The sequence below is a fragment of the Lissotriton vulgaris genome, chromosome 12, assembly GCF_964263255.1.
Source record: "Lissotriton vulgaris chromosome 12, aLisVul1.2, whole genome shotgun sequence".
NCBI lineage: Eukaryota > Metazoa > Chordata > Amphibia > Caudata > Salamandridae > Lissotriton > Lissotriton vulgaris.
The window spans coordinates 754,671,654-754,688,110 of NC_141700.1; the positions used below are offsets into that span (position 1 = coordinate 754,671,654).

The 16,457-nt window shown below is 53.9% G+C and overlaps 1 protein-coding gene across 2 annotated transcripts in view; it reads right to left on the minus strand.

Moving 5' to 3' along the window:
• Window positions 1-16,457, minus strand: part of ARHGEF15 (Rho guanine nucleotide exchange factor 15) — a 365,779-nt gene that overhangs the window by 84,183 nt on the left and 265,139 nt on the right. For both annotated transcript variants that reach the window (XM_086946046.1, XM_086946047.1), the window contains one exon: window positions 5,832-6,809. In XM_086946046.1, the coding sequence (XP_086802172.1) occupies window positions 5,832-6,809 (978 nt within the window). The remainder of the gene's footprint in view (window positions 1-5,831; window positions 6,810-16,457) is intronic.

A 16,457-nucleotide genomic window follows, 5' to 3' on the forward strand; every position in this document is an offset into this window, starting at 1 on the left:
AAGTGGGCGAGCAACTGGAAGCTAAAGCCAGACTCAAGCCTGAAGTCTTACCCTGGCTCGGCTCGAGTTCCTGTTGGAACCTCGAGCCCATGACGAGTCGAGCTTTCATGTGGCTTCAGCCGGCTTCCCTCCTTTTACCTGGGATGTGGCGTTATGGTGAGAATTGTCGACCGTGGAACTGGGGAACCATTTGAGTCTCGGTGCGGGTCAGTATCCTGTGATTCCAAAAAAATCATATCATTTACACCTGCCTATAAACAATGAATGTGACCTTGTTTAATGAAAATGATGCTCATGTAAACTGCTGGTAGTGTGCCTTATAATTAAAGAATGCACTAAGAGGTAAAAACAAAGCTTTAACATAAGGAAAGACAAACAGATACCAATTTACTGGCTGATTTGTACAAAGTGAAACCAGAACACCTGGATAAATTGCAGCTATCCCACTTAAATTGTGGGATCTAGGCAAATATTTTATTCTACCAAAACTCATCTTCATTGCTGGATATGAAAGCTTTTTCAGACATGCGAGTTCAGAATTCCAGTTGCACAAAACTATCACTTTTAATAAGTATGATGATGAATAAGTACTTCTCAGAGCAGTGTTGCAATATGCCCTATTAACCTGTTTAGTGCTGCGAACGTTCGAAGAAACGGGTGCGGCCGCGTCGGCTGTTGGACGTGCGCAGCACCAGGGAGGTAGCTCGCGCAACGGCCGACGGCAGCAGCGATAGGGTTAATGTCAAAGATTCGACATGTTAAAGAAATACGCTTTTTTGAATTTTGTAGAGACTTTATCATACTTTACATGATGTTTGTTATTTAAATGAATTACATCACATATATTATCAGGGCTCGGCATGTGCACGAAGATCCGAGCCAGACCCTTGGCTCGGCTCTCCGTTCTAATGTGTTAGCTCGCCCACCTCTATTACAAACTATCACTTTTTAATAAATGCCTCTCAAAGCACTGATATAATCTGATTTACTAAACTGTAAACTGCTTAAGTGTTAAAGAAATACACTTTTTTTAAATTTTGGGTAGACTATCATTTTTATGCAATTTTTTTCAGGCTGATTTACATGCCAATTTTTTTCATAGCTTGTCCCAGGATCATAGTGCCCAGCCAGGCCCTGGGCTCGCCTCTGGCTCACCAGTATTGAGGAGCAAACCAGGGAGAAAAAAATGGCGCTGGTGGCTGGGCTAAAAGTAACCCACTGACCTGCACAGAACTCAGTAGCGAGCAAGCACTTTGGCCGCCCGTGGCAGTACCTATATTTGCCGGCCCGCGGCCGTCGATTGAAGGGGGGGCTGGGGATGTTCCTCCATAAACGACGAGCTTCTAGCAAAGCTCCAGGTCCTGCAGAATACTGCGGCCAGGCTGGTCCTAAACCTCCCCCCCCAATCACCCTCGGCGCCCAGTCTAAAGACCCTCCACTGGCTCCCCATCAGAAAGCAGATTGATTTCAAGCTCTGCTGTCTGGTACACAAAACCCTCATTAACAAAGGACCACAATAGCTAGCTAAAAAACTAACAAAACACCAACAAGTAAGAACCCTTCGCTCTACCAGCAAACATCTCCTAACAGAGGAACTGGGTTCGAGTCTCGGTAACGACGCCAAACTTCCTGTGATTCTGGGCAAATCACTTAATCTCCCCGTGCCTAACAAAAATGAATGTGTCTGTCAGTAACGCAACTGGTGCTATGTAAAGCGCTCTGATACCCTATTCGGTTCTGGTCTAGTTTGCGCTATATATAAAAAAAAAAAAAAAAAAATCAGAAACGGTGGCAGATCCTTTTCCAGAATTGCTCCTGGAATATGGAACACATCCACATTGGAAATCGGTCACAAGAAATTCTGCAGATCCCTTAAAACCTGGCTATTCTAGCACTGTTGCGCGGTCCTTCTGTTTTTTTAGTATGAGTTAGCGCTATGAGACCTATGGGTGATATATGCGCTTAATAACTACCAAAAACATTGCCGCCTCGGCAGGTAAGAATGGGAGGAGGTTACCGTCCTGCCCCACAGGGCGGACCTCGCCCCACCCGCCCTCACTACGCCGCGGCAGAACGCCAAGAAACGAGGAGGTGGGCGATAGGGGAAGAGGTTCTGTGATGATATTAGGGTCACAAAATTTTGGAAGAGGTAAGTGGGAGAGGGAAAGTGAATGGGGAGAGAGAACTCCATGACTAAAAGAAAAGAGACGAGCAATAAGTGACCTAAAATAAAACGACGTGGAAACCTAGAGATCAATAAGGGATGTTCCAATTCGGATATTCCAAAGTGGAAGATGGAAGCATCCAGTGTGTTAAAAATGGAGGAAGTATAGAAGTTGAAGACAAGCTTGGACATGCTTTGAAACCGAAGGGACTTCAACTCATTTGTCCACGAGGAGAGGTGGGTCGTTTTGATTGGCCTATCATTCAGATATACACATTCAGGTTGAGTGACTGGAATTCAGATGTTTAGCTTTAGTCCTGCCAGTTGGTCGGTTGGAATTCAAACATTCGGGCTCAGATACTCCAATCAGGAGGCCAGAGTTCAAACATTCGGGCTCGGATACTCCAATCAGGAGGCCAGAATTCAAACATTCGGGCTCGGATACTCCAAGCCGGAGGCCAGAATTCAGAGATACACAATTAAACGTTGCCACTGGTAAACTCAAACTCGGACTTATGGATTTAGATGATCCAGTGGGCCAAATGAAGTTCAGGCTTGTGTGTTGAGGCGTTTCAGCCCGTCCATCAGAATTCAGATTTAAACAATTTATTCAACTGCAGTTCACATATTTGAATTTAGAAATTGCATCGAGTCCATCAACATTGCCAAGAAGACATGCCAACTGGTTCATCCGAATTCAGCCTTTGGCCTTCGATATTTGCATTGATCGGTTGCAATTAATAGATTTGGGTTTGAACATTCTAGTTGATTAATCGTAATTAAAAGATGTTGGGCCAGATGTATGACCCTTTCATTTAGAGCCTTACAATTTGCGACTCATTGTGAGTCGTAAATTGTGAGGTGGTAAATGAAATGTACAACAGTGTTATTACACTATTTTGCGATTCCCAATGGGGTCGCAAAGCGCCAGGCTCATTATTATTAATGAGCCTCTCGCAATTTGCGAGCCCATTGGGAATGCCAGTCCTGCCAGGGATGGTGGCCTGCTGGGATCAGCAGACCACCAGACTGCTTTTTAATAAAGCAGCATTTTTTTAAAAATGCAGCCCGTTTTCCTTAAATGAAAACAGGATGCATTTAAAAAAATAAAAAATAAATGTTTTTGTTTCATTTTTTGAGGGCAGGCAGTGGCCACTGCCTGCCCTTAAAAGATATTTCTGGAGACAGTCACAAAGCGGAAAGGGTCGCCTGGGGACCCCTTCCAAATTGCGACTGCATTACCACCCTCTTGAAGAGGGTGGTAAGTTGCGAGTGTTTGCAATTGTGGTCACAAAACATTCACACATAGCATTGCGGATGCAATTAGTAAGGAAACGTCCCTTCCTAATTGTGACTCGCAATTCCTAAATAGTGAGTCTCAAATAAATCGTGACTCGCTATTTTGGAATTGTACATGGCTAACATTGATTTTGCATGCGCAACCGAGTTCGCAACCCCGTATCCACATGCAAAATCATGTTGTACATCTGGCCCTTTGAAGTGAAAAAAAACTCCATGCCATGTGACTTGCAAAAAGAATAAGCTGCAATGCAGGTGTATTGATAGGCACTTAGAATGAGATGGAACTTCTGACATTTTGATGGGTTATTTGCATTACTGATGTCTACAAAATCTGCCCCCAATGACCTTGAATCGCCTCTGTAGACACAGGATGCTCGCAGACACACTGGTCGCAAACCTCCATGACGCACTTGTGCAGTCTCGATGGCTAAAAAATAAAGGATGGAATGCGTGGATGAATCTCAGCCACTGGTAATCATTTCGGGCAGATGTATGACGTTACAACGCATGCTTTTACCATGCATGCCTTTACAACGCGGTTTTTACATCACAAACCTTTACAACGCATAGCGCTTAGAGGTGCTGGATAGTGAAAAGTTTAATTTTCTATTCCAACTCCAGTCCTCGTGGACACTTGAGAAGGTGTTTGATAGAAAATGAAACTTATTCCCTATCCTAGAGCGCCCCCCAGTGCAATGCGTTGTAATGGTTTGCGTTGTAATGACCGCGTTGTAATGGTAGTGCGTTGTAAAAGTTTTGTTGTAAAGGTTGTTCACCATTTCAGGCCACATTATTATTATTATTATGTTTCTTATATAGCGCCTGAATCGACACCCGAAGGGGTATCTCCACGCTTGCCTTGGGAACCCGTCCTGGCTTTTCCCTCTGAGATAGCCCCAACAGGGCATCCCCAAGTGAAAGCCAGGCATCCCACCGCGGGGGGCCGTTGTGGAGATTAAGCAAGCTTAATGCCCAGAGTTGCAGAGTGTGAACCCATGATTAGGTCAGGCACCGAAGCGAGAATTATCGAGTCCATGGACATTTGAGCTCAAGACCCTGCCGCGTCAGGAATTGAACCCTGGTCCCGGGTCTGACCTCTGCTTCAGGGTCTGCCTGCTCTAACCAGTGAGCCACACTTCTCCTGTTCAGAGTTTTTCAGCTCATCTGTTGTATTGCGGGCCTGGACCAGCCATATGCAAATCTGTAGTCTTCGAGCCAACCCACAAGGAGCGATCCAGACAGAACTAAAGCCCAGGCGCACCCTGAAGAATCCCCAGAAAAGTTTGCGTGTGTTGCTGTTCCGAGGTTTGGTCTGTGCTCTTTTTATTGAAGCGGGCGCAAGGCTGATTTGCAGGCGGCTGGCCCCAGTCTGTTTGCACGGAAAGCAAAAACAATGGACTGGAATACAGCTCGAATTGCAATTTCCAGTGGCTGAGATTAATGCAAGTATTTCCTCCATTCTTTTTTTTCAATTTCTTGCAACCTGGTGGCCTCTTGTGGCCATTTATGGTGGCGCCATAAGGCAGTTGCCTGCAGTGCAATTAATGTAGCAGTGACCCGGGGCACAGAGGGGTTAAGAAGGAGACCTGTGCACACATCTTACGAAAGCAAGTTGTGCTCCACAGCACACTTACCCAGCCTCAACCTCTGTGGCCACAGGCCTGTTCCTAAGCAATGTCACACCTTATAGGAAAGGACTTTATTGATTTGAATTTAAAATTTATGTTGCGATCGAAAGTCCGAAGGCGTCTAGGCGCTACAGCGGAGGAATATGTCAAAAATGAGAAATTAATAAACATTTATAGTGAAAAAGCCAAGTTTTCAACGCCTTTCTGAACAATAGTAATGTTGGGCAATTTTTTATGGGTAAAGGAAGTGAATTCCACAATTTAACAGTGTTAAGAAGAAAACTACTACCTCCCCGGCAAACTCTCCTGACCCTTGGGAAGGGATAATATGTGTAGTGTCATAAATGGGTGGGCCTATGATGTTGGAAGTTGTAGGGTCATAAACATTCATTTTTCTCAAGCAGTTGGGCCACAGTATGCTTGAAAGAGCTGACATTTTTTTCACCAGTTCAGTTACACTTCTAGATGATCTATACTGGTGCAGAAAGACAGACAAAGTCCTCTTTCAACAATTTCTGCAAGTTGTACATAATTCAAAGAAAACATCTAGTTTCCATCAGCCCTCTCGCGCTGTAAATTACCTTAATATTTCAGGTCCCCACTCACAAACATTTAATGGACAAATACAGAAAAAACACAATTAGAGTTCTATTCTCTTTACCCACATGGGATTTGACAAATCTAACAAACACAAACCATGTGCCACGAGTCAAAGTACTTGGGTATAAACGGGGTACCTGTAGAGGCGTCGTCCAAAGACGAGTCATCCAAGTCCTCTTTCTGTTCCTTTGAAGACGAGTAAGAAGATGGCCGCTCCCGGAAGCATTTCATAGCATGATGGCGACGAAGCTGAGTGCGAGTCCTCGACGGCTCCTCCTCCTCTTCCAAAGTGTCCTGCTCCAGCTGTTTCTTAAGGGAGCCTTTCCGAAAGAAGGGCAAGGGTGCCAGTGAGCTCCGGGGTGGCTTACGGGGAGCCTTGGGGGGAACAGCTGGAGGGAGAGCCTCATTTTCAAGTGAGGTCTGTGACCCAAGTTTGCTCTTCCTAGGGGGTTTAGGGACAGGGGCTGGTTCGAACAGTGGCTCCTGCACGGTGTCGGACACAGGAGTCGAGTCCGAAGACCCGCATTCGTAATCCCCTGTGGTGGGCGCGCCAGCTTCGTCCTCACTGAAACTCCTGTCAGACACGGACCGGTAGTAGGTTAGGACAACATTGCCCGTACTTGATCCTTCTGGAGGTATCCCATTGTGGTGGCCATTGGTCATGCCAGGGGCCTTCAAGCCGTTGGCCATACCAGTGGCGTTTGGTAAGTTCTGACGCTTCACAGGGTAGCTCCCAAAGGGCTTACTGGGTAGTGCCATACTTGCCTTAGGAGTCCTATTTTTGGTGTCCGGGATTACGCCAGCCACGTTCCCGTTCACATCTTCCGAAGAGCCACGTTTCGTGACTTCCTGGTCCTCTCGGTTGACCACAAAAACCTGGCGAAAGGGTGGCGAGTCGTCCGCAGAAGAAGAGGAGTCCGAAAGGGTAGCAGCCTCGTCTTCCCTGTCGACTACCTGTACGTTTGACTCAGGAACCCACACCATCACCATGCCCGGCCTTTTGGCATGGCAACTGCAGGGGCAGTCTCTCTGGCAAACGGGCACAGTCTGCATGTTGGCATGCTTGCCTTCCGAACAATCCACAAGGGGCGAGAGAGGCTGGTCTTCTCTTAGTTCTGCAAAAATCAAAAAATGGGAGAAAATAATGAAGTACTGGACAATACCATGCTGCACATTTTGAAATTTGAGATTGTAAAACAAAACAGACCATTCCACAACAACCATAACTGGTGACGTCAGTAACAAGGTATTTTCTATAATGCGGTGTTTCGCTCTTTACATACAACAAATTTTTTAGGTCTCACCTAATAGCAGCGCGCATGCGCTACTCTCGCCATGCGAGGGCCTTTTGGAATCAATACGGACTCCACAGTAATGTGCACGTGTACGGACGGACAGAAGATGTGCACGCACTCGTCAGCGTCACCCTGCTGCTGGCATGGCAGTGCTCCCTCCTGGCTGGTTCAATGGACAATTAGACCGGGAAAGGGATCAGTGCTTAGAGTCATCACTGTTAAAAAAAGTGGCACGTAAAGTGCTATATGCCATGCTTATTATAAAATGTAGAGTTCTTTGGCACCACGAAGGCAGAGTCGTATTATCAATGTCTTTTATCAATGTGACCGGAAGATCTGGCAGACTGACTTCGTTACATGTGTACCTTCCCTGAAATGACACTTTTGTAGTTAAAACTTTTCCTTTCAGACGCAAATATCAATTTAGGGCAAAAATAAAACATTTATCAAGGCAGTTTTCCTGCTGAGTACTACACCAATTAGATTCTATTCAGAAGCAAAGGGTTATTAGCTGGTAGGTGCTGGCTTATTCTTGTTTTCAATGCTTACTGGGGCCAGTATATGTTGTCCCGGGACGTATCTATGGTCCGGTGAAAGCTGCGAGGATCTTCTCATTAAAGTGACAGTGCATTCAAATGTAAACATAAGTATTGCAAATTCGATATACAAGTTAAACTTTTCAAAACTTGAATTTAAGTATGTGCAGAGAGTGCTAATCGCTGGTGCAGGGCTTTCTGGGGTTATGTGCACGCGCTTGTCAGCGTCACCCTGCTACTGGCATGAAAGCGCCCCCTCTGGCTGGTTCAATGGACAATTAGGTCGGCAAAGTGATCAGTGCTTAGAGAGCCATAAAGTTCAAGTTCAATTTTGGCATTTATATAGCGCACTACTCACTCATAGGGTCTCAAGGCGCTTGAGGGAGGGGGGGAATTACTTATCAAATATCCAGGTTTTGAGTTGTTTTCTGAAGGAGAGGTGGTTTTGAGTAAAGCGGAGATGGGTGGGGAGGGAGTTCCAGGTTTTGGCCGCTAGGTAGGAGAAGGATCTTCCCCCCATGGTGGACCTGTGGATGCGTGGTATTGCGGCGAGGGCTTGTTTGGACGATCGGAGTTTGCGGGTGGGGGTGTAAAAGGAAAGGCGTGTGTTGAGGCATTCGGGTCCTAGATCGTATAGTGCTTTGTGTGCGTGGGTGAGGAGACGGAACGTTATTCTTTTGCTGACGGGGAGCCAGTGGAGGTCTTTCAGGTGACTGGAAATGTCGTGCGTGTTTCCAGCTTTCCGGGAAGGTAGCAGAGTTGAAGGAACAATTGAGGACGTCACGAAGGTGGGGAGCGATGATGGAGTCTGCTTTGTTGAAGATGTGGTGGGGACATGGGTCAGTTGGCGATCCTGAGTGGATGGAGTTCATCAGGTGGATGGTGTCTTCAGTGGTGACTGGTTTCCAGGTGCAGAGGTTGTTAGGAGGGGGATTAAGTTCCGAGGTGGGTGGGGTGGACTGGTCACCCGACTGGTTTATGAAGCTGTTATGTATGTCAGCTATTTTGTTGTGGAAGAATGAGGCTAGGGAGTCGCAGAGGTACTGGGAGGGAGTGATGTCATTGGTGCCGGCTGAGGGGTTGTTAAATTCTTTTACTATTTTGAACAGTTCCTTGCTGCTGTGGGCGTTGTTGTCGAGTCGATCTTTGAATGCTGTTTTCTTAATGGAACGGATTAGTTGATGGTGTTTACGGGTGGCGTTCTTGAAAGTGGCTAGGTTTTCGGTGGTTGAGTTTCTTTTCCAGGCTTTCTTGAGGGTGCGGCATGTCTTCTTGGATTTTTTAAGTTCATCATTGAACCAGGGGGCTTTCTTGTGGTCTTGCTTGGAAGGGTTGTTTTTCAGTGGTGCTAATTAGTCAGCGCTGCGGGTGATCCATTTTGCAAGGTTGGTGGCTGCTTGGTTTGGGTCTGATGAATAGGCAGGAGGTTATTGGTGGAGCGATGTGAAAAGCTGGTCGGTGGTGATTTTGTTCCAGTTTCTACGGGGAATTTGTTGTGAGTGGTTGTGGGTCGTAGTCTTTTTGTAGTTGAAGTGCACACAGTTGTGGTCTTTCCAATGGAGAGTTGTGGTGTGATTGAAGGAGATGTATTTGCTGGATGTGAAGATTGGGTCGAGCGTGTGTCCGGCACAGTGGGTGGGGGTGTCGACAAGTTGTTTGAGTCCAAGATTTGCGAGGTTGTCCAATAGGGCGGCACTGTTGTTGTCGTTGTTCTTTTCCAGGTGGAAGTTGAGGTCGCCAAGTAGAATGTAGTCCTCGGAGGGGAGGGCGTGTGGGCTGATGAAGTCAGTGATGTCTTCGCTGAATTGTGTGCGGGGTCCAGGTGGTCTGTAGATGAGGGTGCCTCTGAGTGTGGACTTGGGGTCGATGTGGATCTGGAAGTGGAGGTGTTCGGCGGTTGCGAGGTTGTCGTCGGAACTGGTCGTGATGCGAATGGTGTTCTTATGAATAATGGCAATGCCTCCTCCTATTTGGTTGGTGCGGTCCTTACGGATAATCTTGTAGCCGTCAGGGATGGCTATGGCGTTGTCGGGTGTTGATGAGGCGTTCATCCAGGTTTCTGTGAGGAAGGCGACGTCCGGTGATGTGGTGTCGAGTAGATTCCAAAGTTGAATGGCGTGTCTGTGGACTGAGCGGGTGTTGAGAAGGATACATTTAAGGTGGTTGGAGTCGGGATTCTGTTTGGTGTTGGTGGATTTGGTGAGGGTCCTAATGCAGTCAAACTTGCAGGAATTGCAGGTGAATGGTCCATGGGTGTGTCCTGGGGCGGCTTGGTAGCAGGTACGGAGACGGCCGGTGTTAAGTGCTAAGAGGGTAGAGGCGTCGTATGAAATGCGAGAGGAATGGGTGATGCGGGGACCAGGGGGTCTGGTGCTGGGCGTGGTCCAGGTGTGGACGCGCGTAGACGGGCTTACCTTTGGCGGACCTTCGGCGCGACCGCTGCGCGTTGGTTCATCTGTCTTAAATGGAGAGTGGAGGGGGGCGGAGCGTGGGAGGGGCAGCTGGGAGGCGGGAGCGGGGAGGAGACACGGGCCACGAGCACAACAAAATGGAAGGACAGAAAGTGAAACTTAGGACACAAACACAAAGATGAGGCTCAAATAATTACAAAGCAATGCAGCGCAATTGTCTTAAAATCACAAGTACAATATAACGATACCAGGCGCTGTGTCACCGTCGAGGCGCTCTCACACAGGCAGGCAATGGGCACTATGTCAGCGTCGAGGCGCTGGGGCTGCAGGCGATGTCAGGCGCAACAATGGGTAAAGCAATCTCCAATCTGCAGGAGGGGTGCAGGTAAGGTAGGGAGGCAGGGAGCGAGGAGGAGCAACCGACACGGTCCGGAAAAAAGCATCCTGGGACTGGTTTCGGGCAAACAGCCCTCGTCAGCCAGGCTAGCTTGAATCCAGTGGCAAAGTGAGCAAGGGGTTAATGGGGACAAGTGTCTGAAAAGCTTCAGCGCTCCAGCCACCATCTACTTGTGTTAGCTTTGTTCCACCTAAGTTGGCAGGGCCAGTCACCCCTTGCTCACTTTGCCACTGGGTTAAAGCTAGCCTGGCTGATGAGGTCTGTTAGCCCGAAACCAGTCCCTCCCCCCTGACGGTGCCTGCACCCCACTCTCCCCTGACGGTGCCTGCACCCCCCCTCTACCCTGACGGTGCCTGTACCCCCCCTCTCCCCTGACGGTGCCTGCACCCCCCTCTCCCCTGACGGTGCCTGCACCTCCCTCTCCCCCGACGGTGCCTGCACCTCCCTCTCCCCCGACGGTGCCTGCACCTCCCTCTCCCCCGACGGTGCCTGCACCCCCCTCTCCCCCGACGGGGCCTGCAACCCCCCCCCCCCTGACGGGGCCTGCAACCCCCCCCCCCCTGACGGGGCCTGCACCACCCTCTCCCCTGACGGTGCCTGCACCCCCACACCCCTGACGGGGCCTGCACCCCCTCCACCCCCCCCCCCGCGACGGGGCCTGCACCCCCCTCTCCCTGACGGTGTCAGCAATACCCTCTCCCCTGAATATGCCTGCACCACCCTCTCCTCTGATGGTGCTTGCACCACCCTCTCCTCTGACGGTGCCAGCAACCCTCTCTCCTCTGACGGTGCCAGCACCCCTCTCTCCTCTGACGGTGCCAGCACCCCTCTCTCCTCTGACGGTGCCAGCACCCCTCTCTCCTCTGACGGTGCCAGCACCCCTCTCTCCTCTGACGGTGCCAGCACCACCCTCTCCTCTGACGGTGCCAGCACCACCCTCTCCTCTGACGGTGCCAGCACCACCCTCTCCTCTGACGGTGCCAGCACCACCCTCTCCTCTGACGGTGCCAGCACCCCTCTCTCCTCTGACGGTGCCTGCACCACCCTCTCCTCTGACGGTGCCTGCACCACCCTCTCCTCTGACGGTACCAGCACCACCCTCTCCTCTGACGGTGCCAGCACCACCCTCTCTCCTCTGACGGTGCCAGCACCACCCTCTCCTCTGACGGTGCCTGCACCACCCTCTCCTCTGACGGTGCCAGCACCCCTCTCTTCTCTGACGGTGCCAGCACCCCTCTCTCCTCTGACGGTGCCAGCACCCCTCTCTCCTCTGACGGTGCCAGCACCACCCTCTCCTCTGACGGTGCCAGCACCCCTCTCCTCTGAAGGGGTCTGCACCACCCTCTCCTCTGACGGTGCCAGCACCCCCTCCTCTGACGGGGTCTGCACCCCTCTCTCCTCTGACGGTGCCAGCACCCCTCTCCTCTGACTGGGTCTGCACCCCTCTCTCCTCTGACGGTGCCAGCACCCCTTTCTCCTATGACTGTGCCAGCATCCCTCTCTCCTCTGACGGGGCCTGCACCACCCTCTCCCCTGACGGTGCCTGCACCCCCTCCCCTTCCCCTGACGGTGTCAGCAGCACCCTCTCCCCTGACGGTGTCTGCACCCCTCTCTCCCCTAACTGTGCCAGCACTACCCTCTCCCCTGAATATGCCAGCACCACCTCTCCCCTGACGGTGCCAGCACCACCCTCTCCTCTGACGGTGCCAGCACCACCCTCTCCTCTGACGGTGCCTGCACCACCATCTCCTCTGACGGTGCCTGCACCACCCTCTCCTCTGACAGTGCCAGCACCCCTCTCTCCTCTGATGGTGCCAGCACCCCTCTCTCCTCTGACGGTGCCAGCACCAACCTCTCCTCTGACGGTGCCAGCACCCCCTCCCTGACGGTGCCAGCACCACCCTCTCCTCTGACGGTGCCAGCACCACCCTCTCCTCTGACGGTGCCAGCACCCCTCTCGCCTCTGACGGTGCCAGCACCCCTCTCGCCTCTGACGGTGCCAGCACCACTCTCTCCTCTGACGGTGCCTGCACCACCCTCTCCTCTGACGGTGCCTGCACCACCCTCTCCTCTGACGGTGCCAGCACCCCTCTCTCCTCTGACGGTGCCAGCACCCCTCTCTCCTCTGACGGTGCCAGCACCCCTCTCTCCTCTGACGGTGCCAGCACCCCCTCCCTGACGGTGCCAGCACCACCCCCTCCCTGACGGTGCCAGCACCACCCTCTCCCCTAACTGTGCCAGCACTACCCTCTCCCCTGAATATGCCAGCACCACCTCTCCCCTGACGGTGCCAGCACCACCCTCTCCTCTGACGGTGCCAGCACCACCCTCTCCTCTGACGGTGCCTGCACCACCCTCTCCTCTGACGGTGCCTGCACCACCCTCTCCTCTGACGGTGCCAGCACCCCTCTCTCCTCTGACGGTGCCAGCACCCCTCTCTCCTCTGACGGTGCCAGCACCCCTCTCTCCTCTGACGGTGCCAGCACCAACCTCTCCTCTGACGGTGCCAGCACCCCCTCCCCGACGGTGCCAGCACCACCCTCTCCTCTGACGGTGCCAGCACCACCCTCTCCTCTGACGGTGCCAGCACCACCCTCTCCTCTGACGGTGCCAGCACCCCTCTCGCCTCTGACGGTGCCAGCACCCCTCTCTCCTCTGACGGTGCCTGCACCACCCTCTCCTCTGACGGTGCCAGCACCCCTCTCTCCTCTGACGGTGCCAGCACCCCTCTCTCCTCTGACAGTGCCAGCACCCCTCTCTCCTCTGACGGTGCCAGCAGCCCCTCCCTGACGGTGCCAGCACCACCCTCTCCTCTGACGGTGCCAGCACCACCCTCTCCTCTGACGGTGCCAGCACCCCTCTCCTCTGACGGGGTCTGCACCACCCTCTCCTCTGACGGTGCCAGCACCACCCTCTCCTCTGACGGTGCCAGCACCACCCTCTCCTCTGACGGTGCCAGCACCACCCTCTCCTCTGACGGTGCCAGCACCACCCTCTCCTCTGACGGTGCCTGCACCACCCTCTCCTCTGACGGTGCCAGCACCCCTCTCTCCTCTGACGGTGCCAGCACCCCTCTCTCCTCTGACGGTGCCAGCACCCCTCTCTCCTCTGACGGTGCCAGCACCAACCTCTCCTCTGACGGTGCCAGCACCCCCTCCCTGACGGTGCCAGCACCACCCTCTCCTCTGACGGTGCCAGCACCCCCCTCTCCTCTGACGGTGCCAGCACCCCTCTCGCCTCTGACGGTGCCAGCACCACTCTCTCCTCTGACGGTGCCTGCACCACCCTCTCCTCTGACGGTGCCAGCACCCCTCTCTCCTCTGACGGTGCCAGCACCCCTCTCTCCTCTGACGGTGCCAGCACCCCTCTCTCCTCTGACGGTGCCAGCACCCCTCTCTCCTCTGACGGTGCCAGCAGCCCCTCCCTGACGGTGCCAGCACCACCCTCTCCTCTGACGGTGCCAGCACCACCCTCTCCTCTGACGGTGCCAGCACCCCTCTCCTCTGACAGGGTCTGCACCACCCTCTCCTCTGACGGTGCCAGCACCACCCTCTCCTCCGACGGTGCCAGCACCCCCTCCCTGACGGTGCCAGCACCACCCTCTCCTCTGACGGTGCCAGCACCACCCTCTCCTCTGACGGTGCCAGCACCCCTCTCGCCTCTGACGGTGCCAGCACCACTCTCTCCTCTGACGGTGCCTGCACCACCCTCTCCTCTGACGGTGCCTGCACCACCCTCTCTCCTCTGACGGTGCCAGCACCCCTCTCTCCTCTGACGGTGCCAGCACCCCTCTCTCCTCTGACGGTGCCAGCACCACCCTCTCCTCTGACGGTGCCAGCACCACCCTCTCCTCTGATGGTGCCAGCACCACCCTCTCCTCTGACGGTGCCTGCACCCCTCTCCTCTGACTGGGTCTGCACCACCCTCTCCTCTGACGGGGTCTGCACCCCTCTCTCCTCTGACGGGGTCTGCACCCCTCTCTCCTCTGACGGGGTCTGCACCCCTCTCTCCTCTGACGGTGCCAGCACCCCTCTCCTCTGACGGGGTCTGCACCCCTCTCTCCTCTGACGGTGCCAGCACCCCTCTCTCCTCTGACGGTGCCAGCACCCCTCACTCCTCTGACGGTGCCAGCACCCCCTCCCTGACGATGCCAGCACCACCCCCTCCCTGACGGTGCCAGCACCACCCTCTCCTCTGACGGTGCCAGCACCCCTCTCCTCTGACGGTGCCAGCACCCCTCTCTCCTCTGACGGTGCCAGCACCCCTCTCTCCTCTGACGGTGCCTGCACCCCTCTCCTCTGACGGTGCCAGCACCCCTCTCTCCTCTGACGGTGCCAGCACCCCTCTCTCCTCTGACGGTGCCAGCACCCCTCTCCTCTGACGGGGTCTGCACCACCCTCTCCTCTGACGGTGTCTGCACCCCTCTCTCCTCTGACGGGGTCTGCACCCCTCTCTCCTCTGACGGTGTCTGCACCCCTCTCTCCTCTGACGGGGTCTGCACCCCTCTCTCCTCTGACGGGGTCTGCACCCCTCTCTCCTCTGACGGTGCCAGCACCCCTCTCCTCTGACGGGGTCTGCACCCCTCTCTCCTCTGACGGGGTCTGCACCCCTCTCTCCTCTGACGGTGCCAGCACCCCTCTCCTCTGACGGGGTCTGCACCCCTCTCTCCTCTGACGGTGCCAGCACCCCTCTCTCCTCTGACGGTGCCAGCACCCCTCTCTCCTCTGACGGTGCCAGCACCCCCTCCCTGACGATGCCAGCACCACCCCCTCCCTGACGGTGCCAGCACCACCCTCTCCTCTGACGGTGCCAGCACCCCTCTCCTCTGACGGTGCCAGCACCCCTCTCTCCTCTGACGGTGCCAGCACCCCTCTCTCCTCTGACGGTGCCTGCACCCCTCTCTCCTCTGACGGTGCCTGCACCCCTCTCTCCTCTGACGGTGCCTGCACCCCTCTCTCCTCTGACGGTGCCTGCACCCCTCTCCTCTGACGGTGCCAGCACCCCTCTCTCCTCTGACGGTGCCAGCACCCCTCTCTCCTCTGACGGTGCCAGCACCCCTCTCCTCTGACGGGGTCTGCACCCCTCTCTCCTCTGACGGTGCCAGCACCCCTCTCCTCTGACGGGGTCTGCACCACCCTCTCCTCTGACGGGGTCTGCACCACCCTCTCCTCTGACGGTGTCTGCACCCCTCTCTCCTCTGACGGGGCCTGCATCACCCTCTCCCCTGACGGGGCCTGCATCACCCTCTCCCCTGACGGGGCCTGCACACCCCTCCCCCCCCTCCCCCCCTACGGGGTCTGCACCACCCTCTACCTCCCCTGACGGTGCAGAGGTTGTTATTGAACGTTTTTCTGGATTGTCTACTCTACAGACACATTTCTTCCCGATAAACTGCAGGAGATGCGGAGTTTTCTGATGGAGGGTCAGTCCTCAGACAGCAGAGCTGTCGCTCAGGTTACAGAGATCGAACAGGCACGGGCGTCGGAAGCAGAGTTATTGATCAGGTGACACAGGCAACGCCTCAACAGAGAGACCCATCACATTACAGAGTGTGGTATCAGCGAGGCCGCGGACCAGCAGGGCTATCCCCCAGGTTACTCCAGTCCGCAGCAGAGCTCGTGCGAGGTCCACAGACCTCGGCGTGAAGCAGGAAATCCATCGCTCCGATTACAGAGGCCTTATAGGGCCAGAGCCCGCACGGGGGGCGTTCTTTCAGGGGGCACAGAGGTCACTGGGCCCATGATGGGGATACACACGTTTACATAGCGCCTCGACCGCAGCACTGCATCTTATAGAATTATAACAAACAGGAGTTACCAGAATGCAATTCAGCGCCTAAAAAAACCCACCTGTGCGGCCTGGCACTAACCCACTGAGCACTGTTGGTGGGGTCAAGACCAGTGGTCTGAGGGCCGTACACCGGTCGGGGGTCCAATCAATAACCAGTGTAGCTGGGTTACCTGCTTTGGAAGCTGTGATGAGCAAACTACACACAGATCTCCAAAGCATTCACTTTAACCCTCTGAGCTAATTTACAGGGATTGGTCACTGTACGTGCAGACCGAAAGTAGATCTCTGGAGCGGGGGCATCATCGCCAGGTGGAGTTTATACTAGCGCCTTTGC